Raw genomic sequence first — 22,150 nt, forward strand, 5'->3', positions numbered from 1 at the left:
TGGTGTTGAGAGAAAAAGAGTGACACACCTATTAAATTGGATGTACCTAGTGACTGCTACAAGCATTGACTAGGAGTAATTTGCATGCGCATGGCTATGGATCTTAACTGCACTCCTAGACTACAAGTTCAAATATCTACTTATGTGCGATGCCACTCTTATATGTAAGAGCTAGGAGACCCTAGGTAAAATTTCTTCCACAAGTCTATGTAGTTAAGCTTAGTAAGGTGTCAATTGTCTACTTAACCACTCTTGACTTATTTGTTGGCACTTTTGGGAGTTCATGGAGTACCTCCAAAAAAAGGTGTACTCCATGAACTAACTCCAAAGGTGGTATTCCATGAACTAACTAGAGTTAAAAAAGAGGCAGTTTCTATTATTAAACATTGTGTTTTCTCTCTCCTCAAGTCTCCTTTCTCTCACCCCTCTCTCTCATCTAAAGGGTTGTCTCTCTCATCATAGAGTCTCTCTCTCAATTGGCAAAGGTGGGGTCCACATCAAGTATGAAAGTTTATTGTTGCTATACTTTAACCCAAAAAGCGTTAGAATGAGTCCAGAGGTACATGAGAAGAGAGAAAGCAAGAATCAAGGCTGAGAATGAGCTTGCAACAGAAGCCTCCTTTAAGGTGTTATTGTGAAAGCTGCAACCGCCCCCTAGGTCATTTCAATTCGTTATAAAAGAGAAAGGGTACAGTGTTTATGGAAGCTCAAAACCAAAAGTCAACATTACTTGCTTTAACTTTTACAAATTCTGCATTATGTTCCAAGAATCTTACTATCTCCGAGAGAGATTTTCTCAAGGAAAGAAATTAGAGTGAATCCCTTCAAGAATAAGGCATGTAACCATATGGCAAAGGCCATCAAGCACAAAGCTTAATTTGCATATTGAAAAAATCCTAGCAAATAAAATAACATTGAAACCCATGAATACCTCTATTACATTGTATGCGATGAAATCAATTAGAAGGTTACACATTCTTTTACAATGCGTGCCCCCATATATGTTCATCCTCATGTGGTATCATGCATATCATTGCTACTAAGTGTATGGGAGGTGATGAATTTTGAGCATTTGATTATCTCAAATCCTAAGATATTGATGTTAAATTATAATATCAATCATACCATTATTGCTATTGACTAAACAATTATTACTGTTAGTAATCGAACATTTGATAAGTCCCACGAGCTTTGATTAAATTAGCATATTATTCTACACTTTCATGCCACCCTTCTCATGTAAAGAAAATGCCAATGTTATGATTGCTATTGACTAAACAATTATTACTGTTAGTAATCGAACATTTGATAAGTCCCACGAGCTTTGATTAAATTAGCATATTATTCTACACTTTCATGCCACCCTTCTCATGTAAAGAAAATGCCAATGTTATGTGTATGATACATGTGTGTGTGCGTGTGTGTGCGTGCGCGCGCGCACATGCATGCATTCATGCATGTATGCCCGCGTATGTAAAATCCCAAACTTGGATGCTTCCCCCACATGAATGGCTCTCTATGAAAGCTCAAATTAATTAAGGTTTGAAAGTTAGTAGTTTTAAGGTTTTGTTGATATGGTGTTATCTATCTCATTTATTATTTTTTTGATAGTCATTGTTCTCATCATATGCTCCCAAAAATATAACCTTATTAATGACTTGTAAAAAGGCCAAAGTTGCTTTCAAGGGACTTGGATTGACAAAATAGCTTCTAACTTTTATACATTGAAAAGCTTTTTGTCAATGTGACTTCAATATGCTCCCAAAAATATAACCCTTACCTGTAAAAAGGCCCAGAAAAGTTGCTTCCAAGGGACTTCAATTGACCAAATAGCTTCTAACTTTTACGCATTGAAAAGCTTTTTGTCAATGTGACTTCAATTGGAACATTTTTAATCCAAAATATAAATTTTTGGAAATCTTAGACGATTCATATCTTTGAAGGAATTATTGAATTCTATATTTAAGTTCAGCTCATTATTTTTTCAATTAGCTTATATGGTTCACATTTTGTTGGTAGGAAATTTTACTCAAACACATGCATGCACACGCATTATAGTCCCCCTTCTCTCTTTCCTAATATTGTGTCAAACACATGCATGCACACACATTATAGTCCCCCTTCTCTCTTTCCTAATATTGTGATATTCACAAAGTCTCAATGCCCCTACAACTTGTGAACCTAAGGATGTGGTCACCTCATTTGTGTTTAAAGCCTTTCTCTTTCTTTCTTTCAATTGACTTACAAATGACATCGTAATATCTTATTGCGTATGCTTCTCACGGTGGATGTAAGCATCCATTAAAGCATTTTGTTCATTATTAGCATTGCCCTTGAGGGCATATGCTTATACAATGGTGCAATGACAAGATGGTGCTTGACCAAAACAAAATTGCCTAGTGTTAACTTTAGTTAAGTGGCCCACTTTTAAGCTTGCATGTGTGGATACCTTGGTTTTTGAAAAGAAGAGTTTAAAAAAAAAAATTTAAAGAAAAATTGTTCACACACACACACACACACACACACACACACAGAGTATAATCTAAAAATGAGTGTGGTTCTCCTTCTGTGATTATGGTGTTTGTGAGGGGGATTGATTTTCAAATCAAGGTTCATGAATGAGATTAGTTCTCAAAAGAGTTTTGCTTCTTCAATAATCTCTAAGAAGATTAATTTTATGCTGTAAATTCTACATGCTAAAGAGAAAGCCCTTCTTTTGCCATACCTAGCAACCTCTTTTCTACACAGAAGCACCTGAATTTTTTCTCCATACAAAAGTAGTTAATTACTTGGGATCTTGCCACGGCTTTTTGCACACTCATGTTCTACCCTTATCTTCATCCTCTTCTTGGTCAGTTATGATAGTCTGTGTTTGTGATTGATAACCTTGATTAGGGTTTCAGCCCTTGGCCTTATCATTCTGGCAAAGAGAAGTAAGAGGGATTTTACAACGGTGTGGTTGGGATTGTCCATCCTTCTATGAGTAAGGAAGTTGTGTGCGTGAAATCTTGGAGTCTTGCAATCTTTCTTGGACATGTTGGTAAAGACTTGCGCATCTAAATTTCAATGTTGGAGCAACTGATATAGGAAAAATTGGAATCTTTAGCTATTAAATCATTGCTTGCTTTGATGACTTGGTGAAATTCAGATTCGATCAATTTAGAAACTATATAAATGTCTTTGAATGCTCAAAGAGAAGGGGATTAAAGAATGCATTTGATTTCCACAATTGTAGAGGGGGCTCATGCTCAACCGCCAAGACCCACGGACCGCTTATTCTTTCGAGCGTTTCAAGCGAGCACCTATGTCTATCTCTCACCTAGCCGACGCCTTCGATCCTACCGGGGTGTAGTGAGCTTACCTTGATGCCCAATTGAGTTGCCTCCTCACTCAAGCACTCCGGTGGCTCCACGATTCATTATGCAAGCTCAAGCCTCCTCCTCCAAGCTCCATCCTCCATAGCCACGCGCAAGACGAGAGAAGAGAAGAGAAGAGAAGAAGAAGATAGGAGATGATGGAGAGCTTCACCTCCAAGATCCCTCACCCTCACACACTCACTCCCTCACTCACACTCACACTCACTCACACTCCCTCCCTCAAGCACTCACAAGCAAGCAAAGAGAAGAGAAGGAGAGAAAAAGATGAGTCCACTTTTGCCACACACCAAAGAGTGAGCTCTCATTCACTTTTTGGGGTTTATATACATGCCCTAAAATCCCCTAGGCACCCATCCCTTTTTTACATGACCAGCCATTGCGGCAAGGTCCTCTTTTCCATTTCCATTCTACTTGGCCTATTCTTTAGCCTATTGTATTAAGGTTACACAGCCAAGTAGCATTTTCTACAGAGACTTTGACAAAGCTATATGACTTCTACCTTGACAAACATCAGAATTTCGCCTATTGCACAAAACGTCACTACAACAACATGAAAAGCCAAATGTCCATTTTTTTACTTCCTAAGATCTGAAAAGTCACCATACATAAGTTAACGTTCATACATATGCCAAAAATAATCCGCTTAAGATGCTTGCCCTTATACACTTGGCACAGCTCGGTGGCTTGAGCCAATAGCTGACCTCGAACCCACAGTCCCTTGATCCACTCAATCACTAGCTTTGTCTTCAGAACCTTCTACCTTTTTCATTGCATCCTCCATTCCAACTTCCCCTGATGACTCCCCGCTGCATCCCCTGCTGAATTTCACAACAACTCTGACATCTTGACAAATCGTCCAAAGGTTGACTTCTCCACAACTTAGCTAGGTCTTCCTCAATGACCTCGTGAACAACATCAACCCACTTAACTGCTATCTCCTCAGCTTTATTCACCATCTAATAAGGGATCCTCCCATAGAAATTTTTCAGTCAGAATCCATTCATCAGCTTCAATACCGGAGTTCCAAATACATCCTTCAACTTGAAAGTGCCTTGTCCCAATTTTGGTACAATCTGATATGGCCCAAAATACCTCAACTTCAATTTACCAGGATGTGGTCCTAACTTTGAGTTATAGAGCATCACCTAGTCCCCTTTCTGAAATATCTTAAATTTCACCTACCTTGAAATCCATGCTTGCCTTCTATTCTGATTTATTTCCACTGCATATGCACTCTGAATCCGATCTTCCTCCAACTTCAGCAACGCCCTTTGTCTATTCAAAACTGAATCCTTGGGGCTCATCCTATGTTGTACTGTTAGCCTCAAGCTGGGAACTACATACTCCATTGGAACAACAGCTTCAATCCCATAAACTAGCTTGAAAGGTGTCATCCTTGTTGCAACTTTGTATGCTGTTCGGAATGACCACAATGCTGAATCCAACTTGTCATCCCAATCAAATATCTTCTCTGCCACTATCTTTTTTAGAATCCTCACCATCACTTATTGGTAATTACACCCTTCTAAGTAGTCTAAGGTAATTATATGTAGTAATGAATGCAGGTCGGGGCACAAGGAGAATTCATCTACAAAACGGACTATGGAGTCATACAGATTTTTTGGGTGAAGATAAGGACCTCTTCAGGCTTAGTACAATTCGTGTTGTAGATTGTGGGGAATTCGTACCGACCGTGGACATTTGGGATCCTGTCGATATTTTGGTTCTTGCCACATGCGTCCCTTCTCTTGCTCCTTGGCTCATTTCCTTATTACAAAGTATTGAACCCAGACCATTAGGTTTTAAGTGTCCACCTGGGTCGTAGAGCTAGGTGTGGATATGGTGGCGGCAACAGTGGGCACCAAGAGGGTAGGAATAGGGCTAATTGGGGCCTTGCCCTTGCCTTCTTGTACTATAGGTGGTATGATTTCTGGCACATGGGCACTCGAGCCCCCGGCCCTTCATCTTTAAGTGGATTCATGGGCTCTAGCTCATCTTGCCTAACTACTACTCAATGGACCCGTGCGTTGCAAGGGCTATATCCTCATCCTCCTTTCTTTTCAACTCCTCCTTCTCTTCATCTGCCTATCACTTTCTTTCCTCCTTGGCCTTCTTAGAATCCATGTGAGTCGTTCGCTTTTTCTTTTCTCCTTCTCTACTCTTCTTGCTTTTCTTGTGTAGCTTTCTTCTTTGTCTTCTTGGTCTCTGCTCTTCTTGTTCTCTTTCCTCTTCATCCTCACTCATCATCCTTCTCCCTGCCCCTGCCCCAAGGCTTCTTTGTTGATGGTGGTAAGGATCCCATCGAATCCAATGGTTGAGGCCTTTGAAGATGAAGCTTTTCTTTTAGTCTTGGTGGTGGCAGGGGACTCTCCTACGGGCTGTCCTCTTGTTAACAAAGCCTTTGTCGAGATCTCGATAGTCTTTCTCATGAAACCATTGAGGTTCACCTCATCTACTGATCATGCTGCAATTCTCTCTAGCAATGGGACATTAATGTGGCTCATGATTGTGTTATACCTTTGACTAGAGAACAATGCGTGCACCATCTTGGCCTAGAGTTGGATTTGAGGATCCGGGATATCCGCCAAGCTGATGCCATTGTTGGTGTGGACCTTTACTTGTCCATCCCTAGCATGGCATATACATCTATCTTTCTTTTTTCTCTCCACTTTGTTTGCCATGCCCAATGCTCTTTCTACCAACTTTGGGGCCAATTCAATCTGCACCTAATGAGTGTCTTCTCCCTTCCGTACAGTCACGATGCTGTAGTTCCTGTGAAAGGTTCGTAGGAACTCCTTGCAATGGATGTAATCTAACCCTTGGCCCACTACTTCCATGTATTTCTATAGATTGCATTGCTCAATAATTTGCCTCATGGCCTCTTCTTTGATGGCTACATCTTCTAGGTTGAAGACATGTCGAAATTTAAATTGGTTGAAGGCCCTCGTCTCCACTGAGAGGCCGCATTTTATCTTTTCTTCTTTTGAGAAAGGAAACTTGCCAATTTTTTCTTGGCCTGCCATGATGGGTGTCTATCATGAAGCCATATTCATGATTAGTGCTTTTCAAAAGAATTACTCGCAAAAGGAAAGACTACACGCTTGTTGACTTGAAATGTTTAAGCATAGTAGTAGACTTTTCCTTCAAGCAGTCCATTCATTCCAAATTTTTATGACATCTTTCCTCAATTCACAATTTAAATTTTCATCTATTGTGGGCATTGATTGAGCTTTTTAGTTTTCCTTGCACGTTTTATTTACATTAATTACATGTGTGATTTTACCTTTTGATTTCACCTTATCCCCTCTCCCCTTGAGAATGAGAAGGATCCTTCCTAGGATTAGAGGCTAAAGGGTTAAGGGAATTTAGCACATGTGTGTGGTGCTTCATGTCTGCATGGGCCAAGAATAGAAGTTTGGATTGTATTCCATTTTAGCGTAGTGGTCCATGTCGATGGGTCGAATGCCTACGTGAGTGATGTAGGTAAGGACATCCATTAGGAAGTCACCGGAATCGATTCAGCTAGCAATGTGTAACTCCTCCTTAGTTAGAATGCGATCTAAAGATAGATGGGTTAGGAGGGGCTCTTCTAGGGGTCTATTGTTATGAATTGTTGTCAAAACCCTATAGGAGGTTGGAGCTACATGAGTAGGGTCATACTCCAAGGTTTTGATAGCACGTCTCTCTTTACCGCGTTAGTCATGATTTGATAGCCCTCAAATTTCCATTGAAGTCGAAGAGTATACCATTTCCTCAAGAAAGAAGAGTCGTTGTCAGCAAGCTACTTCAACTCTTCGATTTCTTGGTCGGTGGCATAGGCAGTGCGCTTGTCATATGATGTGATGAGGTGTCATTTTTGTGCTTGCTCATGGGAAATCTCTGTGGTGATTAACTCCTCAATTGCTTTGCAACCTTAATGAATGCAAATTTGGATTCTTCCCATGAGAAAGGTAGCATGTGCACCTCTATTTTGCTAAAGGCTCTTCCAAAAGGTCTAAGTCCAAGCGATCATTGCTTTTAGCAAGCAACAGGAAGGTGGCATCTAAGCATCTAAGGCAAGTGACCAAGTCATCCCCCATGTTCTTAGTGAAGTCCACGGCCAAGGTTAGACTTGATCTCCACTCGTAAGAGGATTTGAGTCATGCAAGTGGTTGGGGGTTTGACTGAACTAGAGAGTTTACTAGTTGTTTGTTGTGGCTCTAGTTGCTTCTGAGGTTGTGGCTTAGCCTCTTGTTCAATATGTTGGGCTATGGTGGCTATTAATGGTGCTTCTGTGGCTTGAGGGGCACTAGTAGGCCCAGGTTGAGAAAGTTTGTTAGCAACGAGCTACAATTTTGGCCTATAGATTGGTATGATCAAGATGGACCACAACCCGAAGATGTTATACGATGTATGATCGATGCGACACTCGAAGCACAATCTATAAGGAAAGAAGCCAAGATAAGTAAAAGAATTTTCAAGTTTAGTACTTTTAATGGGCTACATGACAGAAAGACTATTCTGGCTTTTATCAGTTAATTTGATGATTATTTCCATGAAGAACAACATGTCGAAAAAGACAAACTCAAGTGTGTCACTTACCATTTAGTGGACAGAGCATCGTTATGGTGGACTATTGTCCACAAAAGTATTGATTGTCCTATTACTTGGGAGGCTTTTCAAAAGAAATTTTTGCAGAATTTTCTTCCACCTCAATTCCATGAATAAGCAATCAAACAATGGGATCTTCTGCAACAAAGAGACCACGAGCCTATTTCACAATACACTGAGCGTTTCTGGAATGCCTTATTGCAACTTCGAATGCTTGAAGATGTACCTGAGGCAATCCACAAGCGCAAGTTTATGTTTGGTTTGCTTGGTCACTTCTATGCGGAGGTAAACATGTTCAAGCCAATGACTATGGAGGATGCAATATCTTTGGCCCATGATGCTTAAGACAAAATTCGAGAACGAGAGAAGCGACCACAACAATTTCCAACTAACAGTAACTTTTGTACAAGGCAATTCAGTTCTAACTTTCAAAGATTCAATCAAAATCGCTTTGTTCCATCTTCTTTTCGTAAATCATGGACACGACCCCCTGCTTTACCATCAAAACACAATATTAGTGAGTTTGGGAATCTTCCAATTCTCATTTTTTGAATACTAAAAAGGTGGCACCCAGATAACATGCCCATAAGTTTCTAAAAACCATATGATATGACCTATCATTGGAAAGTGCTTGAAAAATGGAATCTATTGAGCTATAGAGCGCTTAATTTGGAGTTATAGTCTTCAAGTTATGACAAATCCAAAGATTTGACCATGTGTCCCAAACTTATGAGAATTTCCCATATTCCCCAATATGGTGTTTCAAACACAAATTCAAATCCTAAGCCATCTTCCCAACCAAATTCCAATATACCTAAACTCCCAGCCATTACCAATAATGTTTCCAAAGCCAAGCCTCCTACAAGTTGGCCGCTCAATGTTGGTAGCTATTCTGAAGGAAGAACTCATGAGCCGCGAGTCTAAAGAAACGGCTGTGCACGGGATGGAGCTGGGAGAAGAACTCGTGAGCCGCGAGTCTAAAGAAATGGCCGGGTGTTGTATAGAAGAGGCAGACCAAACTCATGGAGCCGCGAGTCTAAATGAATGTGCCGGATGGGTTGAGTAGAAGGTGGAGATCAGGGAGACAGGAAGGGCTGAAGAACTCGTGAGCTGCGAGTATAAACAAACGGCCGTGTATTGTGATAAGTGGGTGGATGAGATGGACAGTGAGACCAATGGGTCGTGGGATGATGGGAAGAGTTATGCAGAGAAAGGGGTAAAGACAAAAGCTTATGCTGAAACGGACAGTGAGACCAGTGGGTCGGGTGATGAAGGGAAAAACTATGCAGAGAAAGGGGTAAAGACAGAGGCATGTGCTGAAGAGCAAGTTGAGTCCAATGATGTGGAAAGGTCCAGGGCGGAGGGGGTGCTGACAGAGTCAAGAGCGGAACCACAAAAGACTAAGGCAGTGAGAAAGGGGAATCGTGTACATTCTAGTGAGGAGATACAAATACATTCTTGTGAAACCAATGAGCAAGAAGACGGGACTACAACGGCCGATTCAGAGGGAGACAAGCTCTCATACAGCAAGGAAGATAGGGGTACCCCTCATGTGGACAGATAGTGACGAATGGATTTTTTGGAATGGGACTCAAGTTGCAGAGGTGCATGAGGCTGGGGACCCTGTGCTTCGGATGAGAGTGTCTTTCAGAAAACCCACTCCGACCTTGAAGTCTACTAGCACATTCAGGCCCATTCCGGTCTCGGGACCAAAGGGGTGCAACCTGCTGGGCGACATCGTTGTGGTTGGATGGCTTCATGGTTGAACCGAGCAGGCTGCGTGGAGGCTTCACCCTCCAAGTTCGCAACAACAGATCCGGCTCAATGAGGAGCCTAACACAAGTGCCGAGATCAGGTGTGAAGGCTTGGTCTCAACCTGGGTCACTAAGGTTCATCCTGGCATCAAGAGGCCACTATTCACAACCAAAGAAATGGATTTGGGTGTAAGGGCAAGACGACATGTGAAAATATCGCGTGCCAACTTGTACAAGCTCTTCTGGTCCCACTTGCAAAATCAGGCCGTACAGGGCCATGTCGAGGTGGACACAGCGAGGGAGTTGGCCCTTGCGCTTCAAGCTAGACGGTTTGATGGTCCTCATCAAGCCCCTCTAACTTGTATGCAGGTGATTCAGCTCAATCTGGCCAAGCATGGCTTTTTAATGCAAGAAGACACAGTTTGGCTGCCTAATAGCAATGGCCGCTGCATGTATTTGTGCGTCACCGAAGTGGATCAGGTCAGAGAGGGCCGGCTCATAAGTTTTCGGCACAAGTGGGCAATCAAGTCGGATCTAGCCAAGCATGGCTTATTACTTCTCCACATTTCCTCTGGGCAGAATTTCGAAAAAGGAGAAGGGTAAAACATGCAGGAACCATGGACCGCGCTAGGAAAGCGCATCGACATTCGACTTCAAAGATTGAAGGCGCGTACTTCGTAAAGGCACGCTCGAAGATCTGTGCCAAATAGGGCACTCCAAGGAAAAAGCGAAGGGCGAGGGATGGCGCAGCGCAGTGAGATTGTGTTTTTCGAGCTAAGCATTACTCAACCTTTGCAAAGAGACACCCTACTGCGAGAGGCATAGATCCGCGCAGCCCAACCAAGACTGAGGCGCGAAGCAAGGGACTCCTCCACGCAGGAGCAATGGATAGAACAAGGAGAGTGAAAAGGTACGTGGCCTTCAAGTGCATCACCACGACATCCTCTAGTAGCGCGACAAAGGAAGATCCAGCTACAAAGAGCACAATGACCAAAGGGGCTTGCGACACCGACACCGCACTTTAGCATTGGGGAAGATCTAACCAAGTGGCGGCGTTACAAGGCAGCTTGTAAGTATACTTGAGAGCTTAACTATGTAGGGGCATTCGTATAGTTACCGAGTAAGGATGGAAACTTGAAAGGTTGCTAGTTGGTTAATTTATGGGCATACGGACAGATAGAAGAATGATGAATCATGAGATATTATATATACCAAGTGATGTGGTAACTAGTTTTGTCTGCGTGTCTCACGCAAGCACGCACCCACAGACACAGAGAGAGAGGCCATTCGCCAATGTGATAAATATGAACTCCACCTGACAATGGATCTAGATTAAAATAAAAGTGAAAAGGTATAACAGGCCAATGTGAACCATCGTGAGTAGAGCTAGAATTCACAAATTGTGACCTAACATTTTGCAAGTGAGAGCTTTGATCACCTAGATTCGAGACTAAGGCGGATACATATAAGGGTGCCTCACCCTGAAGCCTAATGGAAAGTATGACCAACAAAGCTCATAGGAGCACTTGCTTTGTCAACCATAGTAGGCACAAACACTTGAGAGAGAGAGAGAGAGAGAGAGAGAGAGAGAGAGAGAGAGAGAGTGTGTGTGTGTGTGTGCGTGTGTTGGTGAAAGCTTAAAGGCAAAATATTAGTACAATTTTTTTTTGCTATGTGGTTGTTAATAGGTTAAAGGTTTATGAGACATTGTAGTTTGAAGATAGAGGCTGGCCATTGGAGGAGCTTGGATTTTCAAAGGGAACAGACACATAACAATTAGAATTTTAAGTTGCTTTTGCCAATTCAGTGGTAGGTAACTTGAATTCTCAATTTCAAGATAATTCCATACTTAACTATTTAAAAATACTTGTACTTACACAACATCCAATACATGAGAAGGCCTTAAAGAAATATGAAATCCAAGAGATAGATCAACTAACTTCATATTATGGTTCTCCTAAAAAGCTAAATATAGAGGAATACCCTACAATGATAGAAGTTGTTGGGTTTAAGAAGAACTTAGAAATTTCAAGCATCAAGCTTCTAGAGATTGGATACGATTCACATTGTGAGAGATCGCTTCAACACTCACTTGCAATAGTATGTGGAGGGATGCTTATCCAAATATTCTTACTCTTTGTCAAGTAGCTCTTGTCCAATGTTCGAGCATTGCTATTTGTGAGATAGGTTTTAGTGCTCGAACTATGATAAAGAATAAGCTTTGTAATTGTTTGGAGATTAAGAGTTTAGATGCATTAATGAAAATCTTTATTGAAGGGCCTTCTAAGTTCACTCATATGGAGTTCATTAGGAGTAAGGACTTACGGGCTGAAAAAACATATCAACATTTATACACAACACAAGGAATTTTCTCATTGATTTTGCAATGAATTTGCATAATCATAAGAGCCATTGATTTTTTATGGCCTATGATGATCTTGAAGTCACTATGCATTATTTGCACTTTTGTTGTCTTGATTCTTTTAACTCTTAACCATTTTCCTATGTTAAACTCATTTTTCCCTTGGTTGCTTCTATCTTTTGAATAAAAATCTTTCACATTTGTTTTTAGATCATGCTTGCTTTTCATAAAATGTACTTGAACTTTTTATAACTTTTTTGTTAATAATTTTGGTTGTATTTCATTATGTTCTCTTTCATGTTAGTTTTGTTTTTTCTTTTTGTATCATGGTTGCTTTGAATAAAATGTGTTTGACTTTTTCTAAACTTTTTTGTTTTTTGTTTGCTTATATTTCATTATGTTATATTTTTTGTTTATAAAAAGGAATTTGACCAATTCAATTTATAGGATCAAGGGAATTGGCCCAATTCAATTTAGAATGTAAAGGTTTTGAATGGTTCAAATTTTATGGAATTGCCTTAAGCTAAGATGAGAAGGATCTGTGTTAGGTTCACAAATTTTTTTCCCAAACACCTCTGTGTGTGTGTGTGTGTGTGTGTGCGTGTGTGTGCGTGCACGCATGCGTGCGTGCGTGCGTGTGTGTGTGCGCGCACAAGCGCACACTTTCTTTGAATGTAAAAACCAAGTGTGAACATGAGATTTAGTTATTTGAAAAATAAAGGACCTCATTTGACTTTGGGATTGAATGTGGATCGTTTTTCTTTCTTGCAATATTTTAAATGCACTTTTGGGGGAGTTTGTCAAAAGTTGTGGACAAAGTTGTGCAAGTGACAATACTAAAGAATTAAAGCTACTCAATTCTTGCATGATGGCAAAAGCATCTCCAATGTGCTTGGGATCTCTCTAAGAGTCCAAGATCCAAGAATGCCAACTTTTGTGGAACTAAGCATCACCCAAAACTTTTGGAATCCATTACATTTGCAATCCAGAGATTCGATTCAATTAATTAGTTGCTTTGACTAAATAAAGTACATTAGATAACACTAAATAAAGCATAAGTCTACGAGTTACAAACAACAAATAACCATTGATGATTTAAAAAATCTATAAAACTATTTTGGTTCAAAAAAGTTTTTTTTAATGACCCATAGCGCATAAATGTATTTATGGAATCCAAAAGTCAATGCAACAACAAATCGTAATCAATAAGCCACAACTCGTTAGAACATGTTTACTTTACTAAATTTTGATTAAAAATGTTGTAATATTAGCATGCAATTTTCTAAATCGTGCCAAAAAGTGGATTAAGATCTATCCAGGGTTTGAACCAAAATTTTTCTAAAACATTATTCAAAACCAAAGCACTCAAGGAACCCAACCCACAATCAAACCATGTGCAATTTCCAATTTCTATATCACATCTAGCATTATATATCTTGACATGTAAAATAATAGTTGGTGCTCACTTAGTGGTAGCAAAACATGTGATTTCTGAGTTAAGGGCATCATACCTACAACTATCATATTCTTCAAATTAAGGATATTGATTTCATTTCCTTCATCTCTAATGATGTTTCAATTTGGTAAGTAGTCTAAACTAAATCAACAAATATTTCCTTGAGTGGTCCACACACATATGGAGCAAGCCTAAGTGGTGGTAAGATTTAAGAATAGATACAATCAAACATTATATTACAAACAATGAATTGTGTTAGTACATACCATAGTTGGTATAATGCATCTCTCTAACTCCTATAGAGGTGCAATACTGAAGTTGCTTGCTAATTGTTCTATGCTCAAACTAGATTCCAAATATTTCTCTCCTAATCATTATTTTGCACTCCAATTTTATTTTGTATATATGTCGCATGGAATGTGAACACATTTTAGACATACTAAGGAAGGGTTAAGCTAGCAAGTAATTGAAGATTTTAAGCACCATTGAATATTTTGACTAGTTATCACTTGACTATTATGCAAAGGAAGTAGCTAATTAGTGCTTTTGATGGTCAACTTCTCAGTTGCACGTGGCCTGCAGTGATTGACCTTGATGTTGATTGTGAGCATTATGTGGAATTTCATAAAGATAAAGAAGATACTGAAGAAGATGATGCATGTTGGGTTGAACCTTCTCTACCACAATGGAGTGGAAATTAGGAGAGAAAAAGAACTAGGAGAAGTATGAGACTCAAATGAAAAGGAGAAAAACTAAAAAGCATGTTTCTTGATAAGTGAGGAAAAAGAACACACAATACAATATCCATCACCTAATTATTATAAGCCAAGAAGCACACCTAGCTTGACCTTTATTAATGCACCTAAAGTGTGAAGGCATGGTATGCTATATAGGCACACTAAAAGACTAGTTCACTCACACATGAAAGAAATTATTTCTTGTAGACCCTAAAGCATGTAAAAAATAGTTGTCATACTCTTCATCTTGTATGAAATGTAAGGTAAGGTGCCACTATGACAACTATTTATATAGGAGGTATACAAATATGCGACTTCAAAGGAAGTAAATTATGATTTCTAAAAAGCACAACAAAGATCCCACAACCTCATTGAAGTATGAAGTTATGTGATTGTCTCTAAGGACAACCTCATTGAACTATGGAGCTACGTGATTATTTCTCAGGAGAGCATCCAAAGTGCCAAAATAATTTGGAGAATGAGGAGACTGGGCATCTTAGTTACGATTATTGGTAGGCCCTAGTATTTTTAGAACATCTTCCTTCTATTGTCCACAATCCAGCAACTCGAATTTTTGAACCATTTTCTTGAAGATTATTTGATGTTTTCTATCATTTTCTGATTCGAGAAATCTATGGCTAAATTATGAATAGTCAAGGTAGATTTCTCTATTGGTTGTTATTCTTATTTGTGCTATGATAAAATAGGCCAATACATCTTGGTGATCCTCCCATGCTGATCTAGTGGAAGCTTTGGTTAATATCTGAAGATCCAATGTAGCAAAGGATTTAGGTCTATTCAAATAATATTTCAATCATGTCTGTAAGGAATATCATTCAAGTTTCATATTCCTTCTTGAAGTTCTTGTTGTATATTCAATTTTGATGCTCTAATTTCAAGATTCATGCAATGGAAGCAATGCTGCATTGCAATGGTTTAGTCAATAGCCTAAAGAACTAAATCTATTCAAGAGTTCTCTGTCAAGATTGTGGGAGAGAAGGAAGGAGTCTCACTTGTAGCTTTCTTGCTTGCACAATGGGGGAATACACACACAGGTGGAGGCTGAAAACAGTTTTCCTCTTCTTAGTTGTGTAAGCCAAAAAGAACTCTGGTACATAGAAATAGAAGAACCCTATATATGGGTCTCAAACCAAACTCAACTAACTAAGGTGGCATACTAACTGAGCCACAAACTAGAGTAGATAAGGATAGCTGTCATGTAGCTATTATTCATGGGCGGTGTACCAACCGCATCTGCAAACTGACAAGTTGGTGACATAAATACACAACGGTCACCCTGGCGTATCACGAGTGGAGCTCGATATCTCAACATTCCCCCTCGAGCTCAATCCCAATTCCTGCACACCAAGCATGTCTCTAAACTTGCGCAGCTTCTCTGCACCCAATGCCTTCATAAATATGTCAGCTACCTGATCCTCTGTGCTGACATAAACTAGATCAATAAGACCTAGTAAAACCCTCTCCCGCACATAGTGATAATGCACCTCAATGTGCTTTGTTCTAGCATGATAGACTGGGTTATTTGCCAAGTGTATACTACTCATGTTGTCACAATAAATGACAACTGGCCCATCTGTAGGCTGATGCATATCATAAAGTAGCTTATGCAACCAAGCTACCTCACATGCAGCCATTGCTGCACCCTTGTACTCAGCCTCTGTGATGGACAAGGCAACTGTAGGCTGTTTCTTGCTGCTCCAAGTGACTGCAACACTCCCAAAAGAGAACACATATCCACTGGTAGATCATCTATCAGAAATGTTACCAGCCCAATCAGCATCAGTGTATCCATGCAACTGTATCTAAACAACAGTCTCATAAAATAGTCCATACTGCAATGTGGACTTCACATACCTGAGTATGCGTCTAGCCGCATCCAAATGCGGTTTCCTTGGAGCCTGCATAATCTGACTTACCAATCCAATAGCATAGCTCAAATCTGGCCTTGTAATAGTCATATAAATCAAGCTTCCTACTATGCGTCTGTACATAGTAGGGTCTTCCAGAAGTTCACTTGCATGTGCGCTCAGCTTCACATTCTGCTCCAAAGGAACTGAAATAGGCTTACAGCCTGTCATCCCATATTTGGACAGCATGTCCAATCCATACTGCCTCTGCAAGAGCTGTATCCCACTTGGTGATCTAATCACCTCAATGCCCAAGAAATAACGCAGCTCTCCCAAATCCTTCATCTCAAACTTCTGCTTCAATAGAATTTTCACATGAAGGATATCTTCATCACTGTCACCTGTCATAATCAAATCATCAACATAAATGACAAGTAGCATAATACATTTCTCTGTTTTTCTCACATAAAGTGAGAAATCTGCCTTGGAAATCTGAAAGCCAATAGTGACAAGATACTGTCCTATCTTGTCAGACCATGCTCTAGGTGCTTGCTTCAAGCCATACAAGGCTTTCTTCAACCTGCAAACAAACTCAGGATGAACAACATGCACATAACCTGGTGGCTGCTCCATATAGACCTCTTCTTGCAAATCACCATGCAAGAAGGCATTCTTTACATCCATCTGATGTAAAGACCATCCCTTTGATGCAGCCATAGAAATGACTGCTCTTACGGTTGCCATCCTTGCAACCGGACTGAATGTTTCTTCATAGTCAATGCCATATGTTTGTGCATACCCCTTGACTACTAATCTTGCCTTGTATCTGTTCACAGAACCATCTGCATTGTGCTTCACCTTATAAACCCACTTACAACCAATTGCATTTTTACCTTTAGGCAAAGGTACCAATTCCCATGTAGCATTTGCTTCCAAGGCATCCATTTCTTCATCCATGGCTTTCTCCCATTTTTCTTTTCCTATGGCTTGCTCAAAAGAAGTGGGTTCTGGTTCCTGTATCACTTTGACCATATATGCATAGTGAATGGCTGTAAATCCATCATATTTCAGCCTATCAACAGGATACCTAGCTCTCGTAGACCTGCGCAAAATAGGTTCACTCCCAGGTACTCTCAAAACATCCCTGGTCTTCCTTACTCCAGGTGTAACAATAGAAGGAATACCCAACTCATCATCAATGCTCTGTTCTGAGCCACTGGATTCACCATCCACATAAGAGTGACCTGCATTCACATCAAACATGGGCTGATCTACCTTCTCTTTTCCTTTTCGTGATACCTGAATACCATTATCTGCATTGCTTTGAGAAGATTCTCCTGATCTCAATCTGCCTGTCCATGGCGAAGAATGTGAACCATTGCTAGAGGACGCTCCAGGTCCACTAATATTTTGTGACTGCTGCTGTGAATTCTGTGCAGCATTACCGTTTTGTGCATCTACATCATCAATCACATTTACTGGTTTATACCAGCTACTCATCTCATAAAAAACAACATCTCTACTCACTGTAAACTTACGAGTAGAAGGGTTATAGCATCTATACCCTTTTTGCTGCAGAGAGTAACCAATAAAGATGCACTTCTCAGCTTTTGGATCCAACTTGGATCTCAACTCATTTGGCACATGTACATAGGCAATGCAACCAAAAATCTTCAAATGAGAAATATCTGGTTTCCTACCAGTATACCTCTCCTCTGGAGTCATCCCATGTATTGCTACAGTGGGAGTCCTGTTCATTATATAGACTGTTGTAGCAACTGCTTCAGCCCAGTAAAAATCTGGCAAGTCTTTTTCGTTGAGCATGGCACGAGATACCTCTCCAATATGCCTGTTTTTCCTTTCTGCAATTCCATTTTGTTGTGGGGTATGACTGCATGAATATTGCTGCTTTATGCCATGCTCCTGCAAGAACCTTGCAAACTCATTTGAGAGGTACTCTCCCCCTCCATCTGACCTTAGGCATTTTATTTGCAGGCTTGTTTCTTTTTCAACCATAGCTTTAAGAGTTTTGAAATGCCCAAAAACTTCACTTTTCTTTTTCATAAAATACACCCAAACTTTTCTGCTATAGTCATAAATAAAAGTGACAAAATAATGACAGCCTCTAAGAGATGTAGCTTTAGTAGTCCACACATCAGAGTAGATTAATTCCAATGGCTTCTCACTCTCTTGAACATGTCTAGGAAATAGTTTCCTTGCCCGTTTTCCAAATTGACAGGCTTCACATACCTTATGCATTTCTGCAACCTTGAATTTAGGCAATCCTGCAACAATATTTTGGGCCTGCATTGATTTAAGTCGCTGTACATTAACATGACCAATGCGTTTACGCCAGATATCAATATCTGCAACTACACCGGTCCCATGTGCAAACATTGCTGCACTCAATTCAGGAATGTCTGCATCCAACGTAAACATTCTGCCCTTCTTCTTTCCTTTTGCTATCAAGCGACCTTTATTTTTCATATCCTCAACAAAGCATCCATGAGGATTAAATCTGACCTGCAAGCCCTGCTCAACCATTTGACCAACAGAAACCAGATTCTTGGTGATATTCGGGACATGAAATACATCGGACAGGTATTTCTTTTTCCCATCCTGCATAGACAAAGGAATTTTTCCAATCTGCACAATAGGATGTGCAGTATCATCACCAGTCTCCACAAATCCTGGTTTTTCCATTTTCCTTGCATCCTCCATCCATTCTGCATGACCTGTCATGTGGTTTGATGCACCTGAGTCAACATACCATACATCATTGCTTTCTTCTGCACTTGTCACAGAATTGTTCATGTGCTGCACCATAAACAAATGCTCATTTCTGTCATCACCCTATCTACTAGAAGCTGTATAATTTCCTCGTTGTAGTTTTCCATTCATGATGTCATTCTACTTTTTATAGTAGTATTTAGCCATATGACCCATTTTACCACAGTAGTAGCATTCAACATTACTGTTCGCATTTTGGCCTCTTTGCCATCCACCACGACCTCTTTGGCTCCCCCTGCCTCTAGAGTTAACACGTCCTCCTCCATAGGACTGGTTTTCTTGAGTTTGCTGCATATTTTGATTTCTACCACAGCCTCCAAATCGGCCTCCTCTACCTCTGCCTCTACCTCTTCCAGCATTTGAGTAGAAGACAGCTTCTTTTGAAGTTCCTCCTGAAGAAGATGTACCACCATTTCTCTGCTCCTCAGAAATTAGAAGAGCAATCAACTCCTCAAAATCAGGAAATCTTTCACGAACTCAAATGGATGTCCGAAACTGTGCATAATCCTTTCCTAGACCATTCAAGGTCACAGAAACTAAATCATCATCTTCCACTGGCGACCCAATGGAAGCAAGTGCATCTGCAATCTTCTTCACCTTCATGTGGTAGTCATTAATGCTCATATTTTCTCTTTGCACATTGTGCAACTCTTGCTTGAGCTGCATTTTCCTGGCTTGCGTATTTGTGCTATACATATTTGACAAAGTATCCCATGCCTCCTTTGGCGTACTTGCATCTTGAATATGCACAATCATAGAGTCTGAAATGCTGATAGAGAGCCAGTATATAACTTTCCTGGCTCTCTCATGCCATGCTTTAAATGCCTGCATTTGCTGTTGATTGGGAACATCAGGAAGAACTGGTTCTTCTTCATTTCCTGCAACAAATTCCCAATATCCTTTTCCCATAAGGAAATTTATCATTCTAAACTTCCATGCTTGGAAGTTTTTCTTGTCAAGCTTTTCAGTGACAATCTGTGAAAGAGAATCAGATGCCATTACAGAACACTGCAAAAAATTCTGTCACTGCGAAGAACACAACTTCAGCCTCACAAGGGCTAATCTGCAAAACTGACAAAAGTGGTATTTGACCACACAGTCACTTCCTAGTGATGATTTTGCATCAACAGGCAACAAGGATGATTCTGTAACTCCCAATGTCTCTGTGCACAGGCATACAATGCAATTTCTACAGTAACTTTTCACCGACCTGTAGAACAGTGGTCGCACGGCATAAAACTGGGCCTTTTCTTGAGTGCGTGCAGAAAACTTCCGCCTCCAAAACAGGCCCCGAAATGGCCTTAAATCAAAAAACAGGGTCGCCAAGGGCTAAAGCCTTATCCCGTAGCATATACTGCCCTCTTGCTTCACCGCGAAGGGCGTCTCAACCTGACAATGCACTCTTGCAATTTTCGGCTGTGCTACCTGCAGAGATCTGCTCCCAAAACAGAAAATGAAAGCAACACTGCTCCTCTTACCAAAACACCACGAGCTTGGCTTGCTTTCTTGAGCTCCTTACCACGAACAAGGCTCTGATACCATGTCAAGATTGTGGGAGAGAAGGAAGGAGTCTCACTTGTAGCTTTCTTGCTTGCACAATGGGGGAATACACACACAGGTGGAGGCTGAAAACAGTTTTCCTCTTCTTAGTTGTGTAAGCCAAAAAGAACTCTGGTACATAGAAATAGAAGAACCCTATATATGGGTCTCAAACCAAACTCAACTAACTAAGGTGGCATACTAACTGAGCCACAAATTAGAGTAGATAAGGATAGCTGTCATGTAGCTATTATTCATGGGCGGTGTACCAACCGCATCTGCAACTGACAAGTCGGTGACATAAATACACAACGGTCACCCTGGCGTATCACGAGTGGAGCTCGATATCTCAACATTCTCAATGTTGTGGTTTCAAAGCAATCCGATTATTTTAAATATGTGATAGTCAATAGTTTCAAGAATTCATTTTGGGAGTTTCAAGATGAAGCTACAATCTCAAGCCTTTAGGCTTGTGCTTGAAAGTGGATGGCAATGGAAGAAGAAGATTTAGGAGTAGCAAAAAGGAGTGCAAGTTGTTGTGAAGCAGAAATGCATGGAATGAAGAAAGTGGAGAAAGCTTTGAGCAATGTTGTCTTAATTTGTGGGATTGAATGTCGGATGCAAAAGATAGTCTCTAATTCTTCTTTTGAGGAGAAGGGATGGAAGACAAAGGTTTCAATTCGAGTTGGCATTCCGGGTCTACATAGCAACAAGTATTGAGCAATGAGGGGAAAAGAAAGAGGAAGAATTGAAAGATGGGGATCAAGAACAAGGGGACCTATAATAGCCTCAAAACAACTCATGACCAATAGCAAGCAATGCAAGAGTAAAAGTGGATCAATAAAGGAGCAATTTTGGAGCCGCCATGGCAACACAAATGACAAACCAAAAAGAAAAGAAAGAGGAGGCAGCAATGGTTTAGCCATTTATGTAGGTTATGAGCTGCCCGACTAGTTGCTATAACATGAAGAGATGAAGAGAGGCACAATGCAGCAATCTTTTCCCAAAGAAAAAGTAAAGTAATTAAGAAGGGTGAGGAGCAAGGTCGAAAACAATAGAAGGTGGGGTGCATCATAGAAGAGGAGGCAGACGCATCGGATACAAGATGGATTCACTCATCTTGAGAGCTAAAGCATTGATGAGCCTCACTTACAAAGGCTATAATCCTTCTTGTACTAGTGGCCAATCCCACTCACTGATCAGCACCTTTTACTTATAAGTCAAGTGTAGCCCCACCAATAGCAAGGGGAGGAACAAGGAAATAAGATAGCAGGGAAAGAAGAAGTGGGCGCAGCAGCCCGCCTCCGCTCAAGTTAGATATCAAGTGGGTTTTTTTGTCTTGATGTACACATCAACAGTCAAGGTCTGATATGGCCAATTGACTGCAGGGTTTAAAAAAAGGGATGGAGAGAAAAAAAAAGGGGGCACATACATGCGGCATGGCCATGGAAATGGAATGCCAAACCCTCGCTACTCTCTCTCTCTCTCTCTCTCTCTCTCTCTCATGACTCAGGTTACAGAGCATCCATGGCCCTTTGCCCTCTCTCTCTCTCTCGCAGCTCTCATCCATGCTCTCTCGTGGCTCTTTGAAGCATAGCAAGCTCGTCTCGCGGCTCTCTAAAATGACACATCCATGCCTCTCGCAAACCTCTGAAGCCAAGCTTATCTTCTACAACA

At 40.6% G+C, this 22,150-nt stretch overlaps 1 protein-coding gene across 1 annotated transcript; it reads right to left on the reverse strand.

The window, feature by feature from the left end:
* Positions 1-4,104: 4,104 nt before the first annotated feature.
* On the reverse strand, positions 4,105-4,879 carry LOC148014892 (uncharacterized). The gene is made up of 2 exons (XM_087666085.1): positions 4,560-4,879; positions 4,105-4,192 (listed from the first exon to the last, which is right to left on the reverse strand). The coding sequence occupies exons 1-2, from the start codon at positions 4,877-4,879 to the stop codon at positions 4,105-4,107; spliced, it is 408 nt and encodes a 135-aa protein (XP_087522211.1).
* Between the last annotated feature and the right edge of the window lie 17,271 nt (positions 4,880-22,150).

This window comes from Lygodium microphyllum, chromosome 24 (assembly GCF_053477565.2).
Source record: "Lygodium microphyllum isolate KBCC chromosome 24, Lygodium_microphyllum_v1.1.10, whole genome shotgun sequence".
In the NCBI taxonomy this organism is placed as follows: Eukaryota; Viridiplantae; Streptophyta; class Polypodiopsida; order Schizaeales; family Lygodiaceae; genus Lygodium; species Lygodium microphyllum.